This window comes from Nuphar pumila, chromosome 16 (assembly GCF_984573655.1).
Source record: "Nuphar pumila chromosome 16, dmNupPumi1.hap1.1, whole genome shotgun sequence".
NCBI lineage: Eukaryota > Viridiplantae > Streptophyta > Magnoliopsida > Nymphaeales > Nymphaeaceae > Nuphar > Nuphar pumila.
The window spans coordinates 70,670,739-70,683,554 of record NC_143264.1 but is presented as its reverse complement, the minus strand read 5'-3'; the positions used below and the strand labels follow the sequence as shown (position 1 = coordinate 70,683,554).

The 12,816-nt window shown below is 39.4% G+C and overlaps 1 protein-coding gene across 1 annotated transcript; it reads left to right on the top strand.

The window, feature by feature from the left end:
* The first annotated feature begins 301 nt into the window (after positions 1 to 301).
* Positions 302 to 11,748, top strand: LOC149813484 (uncharacterized). Its single transcript, XM_089991134.1, has 4 exons — positions 302 to 712; positions 9,846 to 9,950; positions 10,049 to 10,402; positions 11,538 to 11,748. The coding sequence occupies exons 1-4, from the start codon at positions 302 to 304 to the stop codon at positions 11,622 to 11,624; spliced, it is 957 nt and encodes a 318-aa protein (XP_089847260.1). The 3' UTR covers positions 11,625 to 11,748.
* Positions 11,749 to 12,816: the final 1,068 nt, after the last annotated feature.

The following is a 12,816-nucleotide window of genomic DNA, read 5'->3' as shown; positions in this document are numbered from 1 at the left end:
CAGAATGTTTTGGCGCGATAACGATGGAGGGCAGTTTTGTCATTTTCATGAATCGATGATTCAGTTTTCTAGAAGAAGGGCATTTATGTCCGTTCGAGGAAGAGGAAGCGAATGGTGGTAAAGGGTACTTAAGTCTTTGCTGCGGCACCAAATTACGATGCAGTATGATGCAGACAGACATCGGAATACATGCCGGTCTGCATCTTATACGTGGCGCTATTTGGAACCCCCGAACATGAGATCTCAGTACCGGCCCTGTTCGGGGGGGGGGAACATATAACCTGCTTTGGTTAAATTGACGATGTCAGGCGGCCGTTGTAGAGTCCCAAGGTTAGCACATGCAAAAGCAGCCAGTAATTATGGCTTCATCATTCTCTGTGTCAAATCGACGGCGCCAGGCGACCATTGCAGAGTCCCAAGGCCAGAGCATGCAACAACAGCTTTGCGTAGAAGACTTGCAGCATATACCGAATCAGCTCGAGACAAGGCACCGGGTCCGGATGGGTTCACAGTAGACTTTTATAGATATTTTTGGGAAGGCTACAAAGAAGATCTATTTCAGTTCTTTCAGGAATTCCATGGTTCTCCTAAGCTGCTGAGGATACTTTCTCAATCCTATCTCATTTTAATCCCCAAAGATCATGATGCTGAGGACATTTCGAGGTTCAGGCCTATAGTACAGCTTGAGAGTATAGACAAAGTGCTGACCAAGGTTTTGTTGATCAGATTAAGGCCACTCATGCAGCAAATTTTATCACCCTCACAATGTGCATTTACTAAGGGACAACACATACAAGAATGTGTCATAATTGCCAATGAAGTCATTCATTCTGATATGTGTTCCAAGCAACCAATCTTTCTTCTCGAACTTGATTTTCACAAGGCTTTTGACTCTCTGGACTGACAATTCATATTCTCCATTTTGGAACTCATGGTTTTCAGTTCTCGATGGATGTTGTGGATGAGAGAAAATGTATCATCTGCTTAAATTTCATTGTGCATCAATGGTAAAGAAGGGGTGTCATTAAAAACCGCTAGAGGGCTTCATCAAGGCTGTTCATTATCTCCCATGCTATTTAACTTGGCATGTGATGTGAGGGGTTAGCAACTCTTTTTAGTAAGGCACAACAAGAGGGATTCATTGATGGTGTCAAACTACCAAACTCCCGACCAATCCTGATGCAACAATTTGCATATGACATACTCATTATTGGCTCTGCAACCACTGGTTAAATTATAAAAACATGGTTGTTGCTCCTAACCTTTTCAACCCTACCGGGACTGCAAATCAATGATCAAAAGAGCTCACTGTTTATGTTGAACTGTGATAACCAAGTCACAACTATAACAGAGACAACGTTTGGTTGTCAATGCAACTCAATGTGGACACCTTACTTCGGCATGTTCCTAATTGGGGGCGTGTTGCAAACTATGTATGGAAGACTATTGAGCTGGATGTCTCATCTCCAGGACCAGTTCTTGGGATGCAAGACTACTCTCATTTTTAGGTAAGGTAGTTTTTATCAAATCTGTGTTTTCTTCAATTCCTCTTTACTTGCTTTCTGTTTTTAAACTTCTAAAAAAATTGGCCAAGAGAATCATGAAAATTTGGAGGGACTTCCTATGGTCTGGCAAAAAGAATCACAATATGAGTTGGGGATAGCTAATTACCTGACCTACAGACCCTGGTGGCTTGGGTGTAAGTGTTCTGATATTAACCAACAGGAGTCTGCTTGCCAAATGGTGGTGGAGTTTGTTGCATGAAGACTCACCATGTTGTCACATGCATCCTAACTCCGAGTGATGGGAGCCATGCAATAAGTGGAAACAAGGATCAATGATATGGCGTGGATGGATGTCGATGCTTCATGAATTCAAGGAGTTGCTTACATTCAAACTTGGCCAAAGGGATAAAACCCGATTTTGGTTGGACACTGGATACGTCCGGAGCCACTCTCGCAAATGCACCAGTGGTTGTTGTACGAAGCAAGTTATATGTTCCCCCTCCGAACAGGGGAGTTAGCTACATCTCATGTTCGGGAGTCCCAAAGAGCACCACGTATGTAAGCATGTGCATCTCGTATCCCCATGTTTGTCAGCATTAATTAAAGTTGGAGTTTGATGCGATTGCAAAGACTTAAGTACCCTCTCCTCCATTGGTGCCAAAAAAAATGACGATTCTTGAAAAGGAGTGGTTGTAAAGACTTAAGTGCCCCGAAGATGATTATTTAAGACCCAGTCTTTGCACTGCAGGATTATCTGAGAAAGAAATCTCCCCTGAAGGAGGCCATGAACATCAACCCTCTCACTCTCTCTCTCTCTCCCTTCTCTTTCTGCTTCTGTGCGCATCCAGCAGAAGATCCTACATTGCTCCATCAAGCACCGACTGGCCTGCACATTGACTGTTGTGGAGCCTGATTCAGAGTTTTTACCCTTACAGGGGGAGGGTTTGGGGGCTCCTCCCAGCGTGGGTAGCATCATTCAACTAAATGAGTTGTAGATTCTGATTCAGAGTTTTTACCCTTACAAAAGAGAGGTCTGGGAGCTCCTCCCAACGTGGGTAGCATCATTCAACTTGAAGAGTTGTGGAGTCTGATTCAGAGTTTTTATCCTTACAGAAGGGGGGTCTGAGGGCTCCTCCCAGCGTGGGTAGCATCATTCAACTTGATGAGTTGTGGAGTCTGATTCCAAGTTTTTGTCCTTATAGGAGGAGGGTTTGGGGGTCCTCTCAGCGTGGATAACATCGTTTAAATTGATTCGTTGTGGAGTTTGATTCAAAGTTTTTGCTCTTATAGGAGGAGGGTTTGAGGGTTCCTCCCAGCGTGGATAGCATCGTTCAACTTGATTCATTGTGGAGCTTGATTTAGAATTTTTGCCCTTATAGGAGGAGGGTTTGGGGGCTCCTCCCAGCGTGGGTAGCATCGTTCAACTTGATTCGTTGTGGAGCCTGATTTAGAGTTTTTGCCCTTACATGAGGGGGGTCCGGTGGCTCCCTCCAGCACGGGTCCCGAGTGTCGTTGTCAAAAAATGCACATGGTATCGTGGTGAGAAAGACATATTTTTGTTCTAAGCAAGGTTGGAAGAAATCAATGGAAAATCCAACAAGGAGCATGCCAGAATCAAGTTGTGGATGTCAAGTGAGAATGGTGTTGTGCAACTCAAATAACACAGAATATTAGGGGTTTGGTTTTAGTTAAAATGAGGAATGAAATGACAATAGAAATCGCTAAAAATTTACAGAAATAGACTCAATAACGAAGACACCACTTTTTACGAATTTGGAATATGACCTTCGGTTAGAAAGATATAGCCCTGACAAGTTTGTCCTAATTCGGGTAGCGATTTACAACGATTTGTTTACTGAATAACACTACAAATCGCTATAGCGATTTGCAGAAGACACTACAAATCGCTATAGTGATTTGTGGAAGACACTACAAATCTCTATAGCGATTTGCAAAAGACCCGAAAATACTACAAATCGTTGTAGGAAAGCTCGATAATACTATAAATCGTTGTTGGAAGGCCCAAAAAAAATTTGGTCCGGAGGGCGCTGCCCTCCGAGCCCCCCGCCAGGGGTGGCCCCCTGCCCGCTGACCGCGCAGCGGGATCCACGCCGGGGTGGGAGCCCCCAGACCCTCCTCCTGTAAGGGCAAAAACTCTAAATCAGGCTCCACAACACATCAAGTTGAATGATGTTACCCACGCTGGGAGGAGCCCCCAAACCCCCTCCTGTAAGGGCAGAAACTATGAATCAGGCTCCATAACTCATCAAGTTGAACGATGCTACAGTCAGTTTGTTTCGTCGGATGACCATCGGATCGTCGGCTCACCATCGTTTCACCGGATTACCATCGGCGAAACGATTAAGGTTCGTTTCGCTGGGTAGACTTTGAAGAGTCAACATCATCCTTGACTTTCTGGATGGAGGATATGTTTGTCCTTTTTTGAACTGTTTGTTTTTTCTTTTTTGAATGAAACGCATTTTTGTTATTTTTTCAACTTTGAAGAGTCAACATCATCCTTGACTTTCTGGATGGAGGACATGTTTGTCCTTTTTTTGAAATGTTTGTTTTTTCTTTTTTGAATGAAGGGCATTTTTGTCATTTTTTCAACTTTGAAGAGTCAACATCATCCTTGACTTTCTAGATGAATGACATGTTTGTCCTTTTTTTGAACTGTTTGTTTTTTCTTTTTTGAATGAAGGGCATTTTTGTCATTTTTTCAAATCATCGCTTTATGAGAAGAATAGCAAGAAAGGGTACTTAAGTCTTTGCAACCACACCAGACTCCAATGCTAAGTGATGTCAACATACACGGGAATACGAGCCCCATGTGCTTGTATACATGGTGCTCATTCAAAGCCCCGAACACAGACGTGGGATTCAGTGAATCATCCGGGGAGAACATACACCACCCTCTCGTTGTTGTACAGGATAATTGCAGCAAAAAACTGCTTGATAAAGGATTGTTGGTCTGGAAATGTGGGATGGGATATTCGGTTTAGTCGTCCATTGCGACATGAGATAAACCAATTGCAGCTGCTCATGGCGGCCTAGCTAATCGGGTGTACACGTTGGCCTCCTTCATCTCAGCCATTGGAACATCGGGTCCCAATCCTTTCCCAAAGATGGCAATTTGGGATCCAGTGCCATCACAGAGGGCCAAAACGTTTCTGTGGGTAACCACACAATTCAAATCCACCTGAAAAATAGAGGTTTTCAGCTAGCTAGCATGTGAGCCATGTGCAATGCTGCAGAAGAATCATCCGAACATCTATTTAGACATTGTTTGGCATTTCGTAGCCTCCTACAAAGGATAATTATATCAGAAGCCTCATCTTCGGACCTCCTTGTATCCAAGGAAAGCGATGGCGGACGGTATGGAGATGGTGCATCACCTCTATGTGGTGGTACCTTAATTTGGAAGGAACACAACTCAAGGATCTTTAGAGATACACTGTTGGCAATCCATTTCAAAGCCATGAATGACATTCGGGTCTTTGCTTCTATCAGGTGGCCTAACGACGACCTTGCTCGGATCAACAATGCCTTCTCTAGGTCAACAAGATTAACCAGGTCGAAGGAATGAATCTATGTTTGCTTCTCTTTGATACATTTTGCTGTATGGTTGATGTCTCGTCATCCTCATTCCACTCAATGAAATTTTACGTTTTCTTCAAAAAAAAAAATTGTAAATATTAAAAGTTCACGTGCTCTTAATTCCCAAGTTAACATGCCCTTCTTTTTCCCTCATCAATGGGGTAATTATTAGTCATTAATTATTCTTCTTTACTGAACCATTTAAGCAATCATCCAAATACAATTTGGCCATGCACTGTTCATTCTCTTTGGCCACTAAATGTCTGCTTTTATAATTGTAGACCTTAATTGATTTTTAATGCATAATTAGCCCTTATGACAACTGATGTCTTGTCCCCTCTTTTTTCTCTGCTTGCTGGCAACTTTTTTCTGCTATTTAAAGCTTTAGTTGTGTGCCATTAGTAATATTGAAAAGCAGAGACAAGTGAATAATATGTTAAATTAATTTCAGCTTCTAGTCTCTTTAAGTTTAACTAATAAGGGAAAGTTTAGGTAACATCAAACCTACATAGCCCAGACATTGTAGATCACAGCAAAACAATTGGCTTCAATAAATGGCTCAATGGCTGTGGTTTATGAAAGGATGTTTGGTTTATTAGGAAAAGAAGAGATTTGGGCCGTTCACTTTCACTGTCTCAAAAGTAAAATCTTATGATGTATTAGACATGATAAAACCTTCTAACATAATAAATAAATTATACTAAACATATCTGTATTTGACCATACGTGTGTACCACCACAGTATCATGGTACAAAACCACCTTATATTTTCCCATTAATCAGACCCCATAGATCCTGCGTGAATTATTAAGGGAACCTCCTTCTTTCATACTAAACCTGGCTCCTGTTGCAACTGGTACATGTCAGGATTGGGTCATACCCGTGTCATTGGCACCCGTACTACTAAGTGCTTTGGGCATGTCAATGCATTAGTCGTATGTTACCAAGAACCGCAAGGTATTGCATGTTGGATCCAGTTCTTAAATCTTGGTTCCAGATCTATAGGCTTAGCTTGTCTGGTAGAAGCAGCTAGTGCACGTCACCTTGTGTTGGGACGTTGCTGGTTCAAAACCCAATGGTATAGTGTAACTGGTAGCTGGGTCTGCTTAACCCCAGCTTGCCTTCCAAAAAAAAAAAAAGGACTGAGGTTTGGTCTTGAGATTTGCCAACACCCACCAGTGACCATGGGCTGGTATTTAGCAACTGGTTGAAGTTGGGATCTTGTGCAATCGTGGATCCGGAGCCGGATCCAATTCGAATGAGCTGCAAGAAAAAGAAGAACAAGGGATGATGGAGTTTAGATCCACAAAATCTGTTTTGGTCCGTTTTCGACCTTTAGTGCATAGTTTGGTTTGGACTTTTTGAAGTTTCTTTTCATATTCAGATCATATCCAAGATTCAGATATAGGATTAGGGTTTTGCTTGACCATAAATATTGCAATGTGGGATTTGGTGGGTGGTTGAATACAATAATGAATATTAAAGGAAAAACGAAGAATAATCTGAAGGCCCGTATGGATTTAAAATTAATATGTAAAAGACCAGAATTGGAACTCAAAGAGTATAATGGCAAAGTACTGAAACCAAAGGCGAAGTACGTGCTCGGACTTGATCAAATAAAACATGTATGTCAATGGTTGAGACAACTGAGATTTCCAGATGGATATGTCTCTAACATTGCTCGGGCTGTGAAGAATGACGATGGACAGTTATATGGGTTGAAGAGCCATGATTGTCATATCTTTATGCAACGATTGATACCCCTAGCATTCCATGATATGTTAGACAAACCTATATGGGGGGTATTGTCTGAGTTGAGCGGATTTTTCAGAACATTGTGCGCATCGGAGGTCGTTGTATCAGATGTAAAGAATCTCGAGGACTCTGTCATCACCACTGTTTGTCTGTTAGAAAAGATATTTCCGCCAACATTTTTCGATGTTATGGAACATTTGATCATACATCTGCCATATGAACTAAGGGTTGGTGACCCTGTGCAATATCGATGGATGTACCCATTTGAAAGGTATATATTTTTTTATATTTGTCTCTTTAATGACAGATATTTAAAATTTGAAATGTATATTCTTGTCAGATGCATGTTCGACCTAAAAAAAAAGGTTCGTAATAAAGCAAGAGTAGAAGGCTCTATTTGTGAGGCGTACACTTTAGAAGAGATTTCAAATTTCTCATTTATGTACTTCGAACCTCATATTTCAACACGTTACACATGCCCGCCCCGTAACGATGATGAAGAACAAGTAACTGTAGCTGACAAGCTATCGATATTTCAACCACTTGGGCATGCATTTGGTAGTTGTCGATCAAGGCTATTGACAGATCGAGAGCAAGATGCAGCACACATCTATATTCTTTTTAATTGCTCAGCGATCGACCCATACATCGAGTAAGTATATGTATATGCAACTCAATTATAAATCCTTTTATGTTCTATATGTGGATACATGACTCGGTAATATAAGTATTTGTGGTTTGCAGACGATTTGATCTGGAGTTGCGAAACGAAGTTTCACATCTCACTGATGCAGAAGTACAAAAAGAACGTGAAACTAAGTTTGTGGAGTGGTTGAAACAATTGGTAAAGAAGCTAACATAAATTTTTGTACTTATAAACAACACTAAGTTACTTAATTGATCGTGATCACAATCATTGTTTATGTTTGTGCGTAGGTTTGCAATGGTGATGTTAAAGATCAAGGAATATGTGATTTAGAAAATGGTCTGACCAAAGTTGTGCAATGCTACAACGGGTATATCATAAATGGTTATCGATTCCATACAAAAGACTACGGTATAAACAAATCAACGATAAATAGTGGTGTGTGTGTCAAGGGTAGCAGCTACGGTGAAAATGAACATGATTACTACGGTGTTATAGAGGAAATAATGGAGTTGACTTACTTAGGCATGAATAACAGGGTTACGATATTCAAGTGTCATTGGTTTGATCCAACTGCAACAAGACTCGACAAAGCTTCAGGCATTGTGGAGGTAAATCATAAATCCAGGTTTGGAACATATGAACCATTCATATTAGCCTCGCAAGCTCAACAAGTTTATTATACTTCATATCCGAGTATAAAAAAGTCATATAGAAATGAATGGTGGGCAGTTTGCAAGGTGAAATCCAAACTATACCCCGAGTATGATCAGTTACAGGAAGATGAGTTAGCTGAAGACAGTGATTACTATCAATCAGATGATGTCTGTGACTTCGCTTATGGTCACGATGTTGCACATGATATGCATGTCATATCTCCATTGGCTGATGAAACATTCATAGAGGAATGTGATCCAAATGATGTACCAAGTGGATGGGCAAACAATGAAGAAGAAGAAGAAGAAGAAGAAAGTCAAACTAGTGACGAGGAAGAATTCTCAAGCTAGTGAGCAAAATCTTATACTACAAACCTCTATTTAAATGCATTGTAATACTTGATGTGAGTTATATTGCAATACTTGGTGTGAATGATTAAAAATTTTATTTGAATGTATTGTAATACTTGATACGAATGATTCGAATGCATTGTAATACTTGATGTGAATGATTTCAATTATCTGAATGTATTATAATTTATGCAATTAATGAATGATTTGAATTAGTGCAATACTTGATGTCAATGATTTGAATTATTTGAATGCATTGCAATGCTTGATGTGAATGACTTGAATGCATTGTAATACTTGATGTGAATTATTTGAATGTATTGTATGACATATGTTATTTGTTAAAATATGGTTCGTGGAGGTTATAGTGGTCGCTCATCCAGTAGTAGCCAGGCTCAACCTTCATCTTCACGGGCTCCTGTGATAGGTATATCATATAACTAATTAGATGCTTGATTAGTTCAAATGCACATTCTGAGAATTTCTAATGTATTTTTTTACAGATGATGTTGCGCCTGTACACGACCCACCTACACCAGTTGATCACACAAGTCAACAGCCAACACAGGAAACAGGGTCTTCTCAGGCTGGCACAAGAAGACTCATTCGAATAGTGTATATCGATAATCGACCGTAAGTATTTTGTTTTCAATTATTGCATATCTTTTAAATATTTTATATTGATATTTACTGTGTAACAATTCATGTGCAGCACGAGGTTTGAGCCACAAGAAGTAGTACGGGAGATTAGGAATTCACTTCTTCAACATCTACCAGGACCAGTTGCTCAATGGAAAGAGTACCCAAAGGAGGTGTTAGACAGATTGTGGTCCTCATTCATGGTATACAGTTGTTCCTCATAGTTAATGTGTTTCATATTTAATTTATTTAAGCAATGTCTACTAACTTTCTGAAAATATTTGTAGGCTTCGAATCGCTTTGCAACTACGGTGGAAGAAAATGATGCAAGGAAGGTGTGGCAGAAGGTGACTGTCAATTGATTTGCAGACATGCTGCACACTATGAAGACTGCAGCAAAAAAAACATCTGGCGTAGTAGATGATCCATTACTGTGGAAGGGCCATGGTCCTATTACTATCAGGAGAGATTACTGGGATGAAATGTGTGATAAGTGGGCGGGAGATGCATTTAAAAATCGCTCTGCGAAGGCTTCACAAAATCGATCGAAGATGCCCGAAGCCCATCTACACATAGGTGGATCTAAGACATTTAGGAGTCACCTAAAGAAAATGGTAACTCATCAATATATAATATTAATTTTATAAGTATTGTTGCAAACTTGTGTACTAAATCTTTTGTCATTTAACTTCGCAGGAAGCAGAAAAAGGAGGCAGTGTACCATATAAGGATGTGTTTGTAGAAACACATAAACGGAAGACCACGGGAGTCTTCGTATCAGAGAAGGCGAGAACGACAACGGTATGTATTAATTTTATTAATAATCATTGCAATATATATGCAAGTTATCATAATGTTATCATTAATTATTAATGAATACTTTAAACATTATTTTGTAGGAGGCATATGAGCAACAGATGGTAGAGCGATATGGCGAAGACGCTACTCAGCATCCATCATTTGATCCTACAGCATGGGTGACTGCAGCAGGTGAACCCAAAAAAGGTCGCGTGTTCGGGTTTGGGAGTAATATGAACACTTCACCAGTTATTGGTTCTTCCAGTTACGGCTCACCGACTTCTTGCGCCGACATAAGCTCCAAGCAGCCGACTATTCTTTCCGGTGATGATGTACGCGAGATCATTAATGAATCACTGAATAACTACTTCCAATACACCGTCGCCCCCTTTCTCCGAAATGAGATCAAGACCGCTGTTCAGGATAGGGGATCTTCGATTCCAGGTCCCTCTCAGGTATAATTACATATATAGTTTTTTTGACTGTCTTAAAGCACATCTGAGCATGGTAGAATCACATATAGAGTTTTTCTAGATGCCTTAGAACACATATGAACATGCTATAATCACATATTCAATTTTTTTACTGCCTTAGCACACATATGAGCATGATAGAATCACATATAAAGTTGCTTTGCCTGCCTTAGAGCACATATGAGCATGCTATATTCACATATTCAATTTTTTTATTGCCTTAGCACACATACGAGCATGATCGAATCACATATATAGTTTTTTGCCTGCCTTAAAGCACATCTGAGCATGGTAGAATCACATATAGAGTTTTTTTATATGCCTTAGAACACATATGAACATGCTATAATCACATATTCAATTTTTTGACTGCCTTAGCACACTTATGAGCATGATAGAATCATATATATATATATATATATATATATATATATATATATATATATATATATATATATATATATATATATTTAACTTTTTGTCTGCCTTAGAGCACATATGAGCATGATAGAATCACATATAAAGTTTTTTTGATTGCATTAGAACACATATGAGCATGCTATAATCACATATTCAATTTTTTTACTGCCTAAGAACACATATGAGCATATTATAATCACATATTATGTTTTTTGACTGCCTTAGCACACATATGAGCATGCTATAATAACATATAGAGTTTTTTAACTGCCTTAGAACACATATGAACATGTTATATATCATTTATGATAGAATCACATATAAAATTTTTGGCTTTGCCTGCCTTAGAGCACATATGAGCATGCTATATTCACATATTCAATTTTTTTACTGCCTTAGCACACATACGAGCATGATCGAATCACATATATAGTTTTTTGCCTGCCTTAAAGCACATCTGAGCATGGTAGAATCACATATAGAGTTTTTTTAGATGCCTTAGAACACATATGAACATGCTATAATCACATATTCAATTTTTTGATTGCCTTAGCACACATATGAGCATGATAGAATCACATATAGAGTTTTTTTATTGCCTTAGATCACACATGAGCACATGATAGAATCACATATAGTGTGTAATTTATTTCATTATATTTTGTTTATCAATACTGACTGTTCTTTTCTTGTGTAGGCTGCTAGCGATAATCAGGGTAGTGGAGCTGAAGGGACAGATAAAGACAATGAACAAGAAGACGCACAAAATCTTGGCGATGATTAGAGGACTGTGTTGAAGAAGTTCTATTTTTTTTATTTTTCCTAATTGTAATTGTTGAATTGTAAATAATTAAACTTCTTAATTTTAAGGTGGAACGATTAATTATTATAGATACTTGTTATATGAATTTTTTTGTGTGGTTTGTTTTTTATTTACAGGAAATATAAATTGTACAGGAAATAGAAATTGTACAGTTCTCGGTAATTAATTTTTAAATAAAATTTTTTTGATTTTTTTTCGTGTTTGCGACGGATGATTCCATCGCTATTCATATTAATCTAGCGACGGCTTAGCGACGGAACCATCCGTCGCTATTCATATTAATCTAGCGACGGCATAGCGACGAAATTAAATCCGTCGCCAAGCCGTGGTCGCCGTTTAGTACCGGCGGATTGGCGACGGAATATAGCGCTCGTTATTCCGTCGCAATTAGCGACGGACCTGGCGACGAAATTATTCCATCGCCAGTTAGTGTCGAAATATTCGCGACGTAAGCATACTGTCGCCTCGTTGTCGCTAATCCGTCGCTAACATGGTTAGCGACGAATTCGCGACGGAATGTGGTCGTCGCTAATCTACTGCTTTGTTGTAGTGGATGGATGACTAACTCCTATTATTTCCTTTGATTTTTTGTGAAATTTAATAGTTAATTTTCATTATTCCTTGCTTTCCTAGCTTCCATACATAGGAATAGTTATTTTAGATTTTTTTTCTAAAATTCATTTTTCGATGTTTTTTTAAGAGAAAGCGTAATTCATTCATAGCATGTATAAAAGCATGAGGGCAGGGTGTCGAGAACTCACTCTAGTCCCGTTACAGAATCAGCAAAACAGATAAAAAACTAAACAGAAAAGGAAGTAGAACAGGAATAGGGAACAGCAGGTCACTCGGACCACCCAATGATCGTCCCTATTCCAGGAAATGGGATCAGTTTTCCGGAACTGCACTAAATTCTTTATACAGCATGAAACAGAAAGGAACCTCACCTACTTTCAGCCTCAAGTTTTGATGTTGCGTCACATTTTTTCTACAATTCAAGTTTCGATGTTGCATCACATCTCCTTGCCAACTACTAGCTCCCAAACAACCAATGTAAACCAAAAAGGAGTTGAGAAGGAAGATGACAAGGGTGTCCCACATGGAGTTGGCAACTACGAGGCTCTACGTGAGAGCTAGTGTTGGAGAAATGACGAGG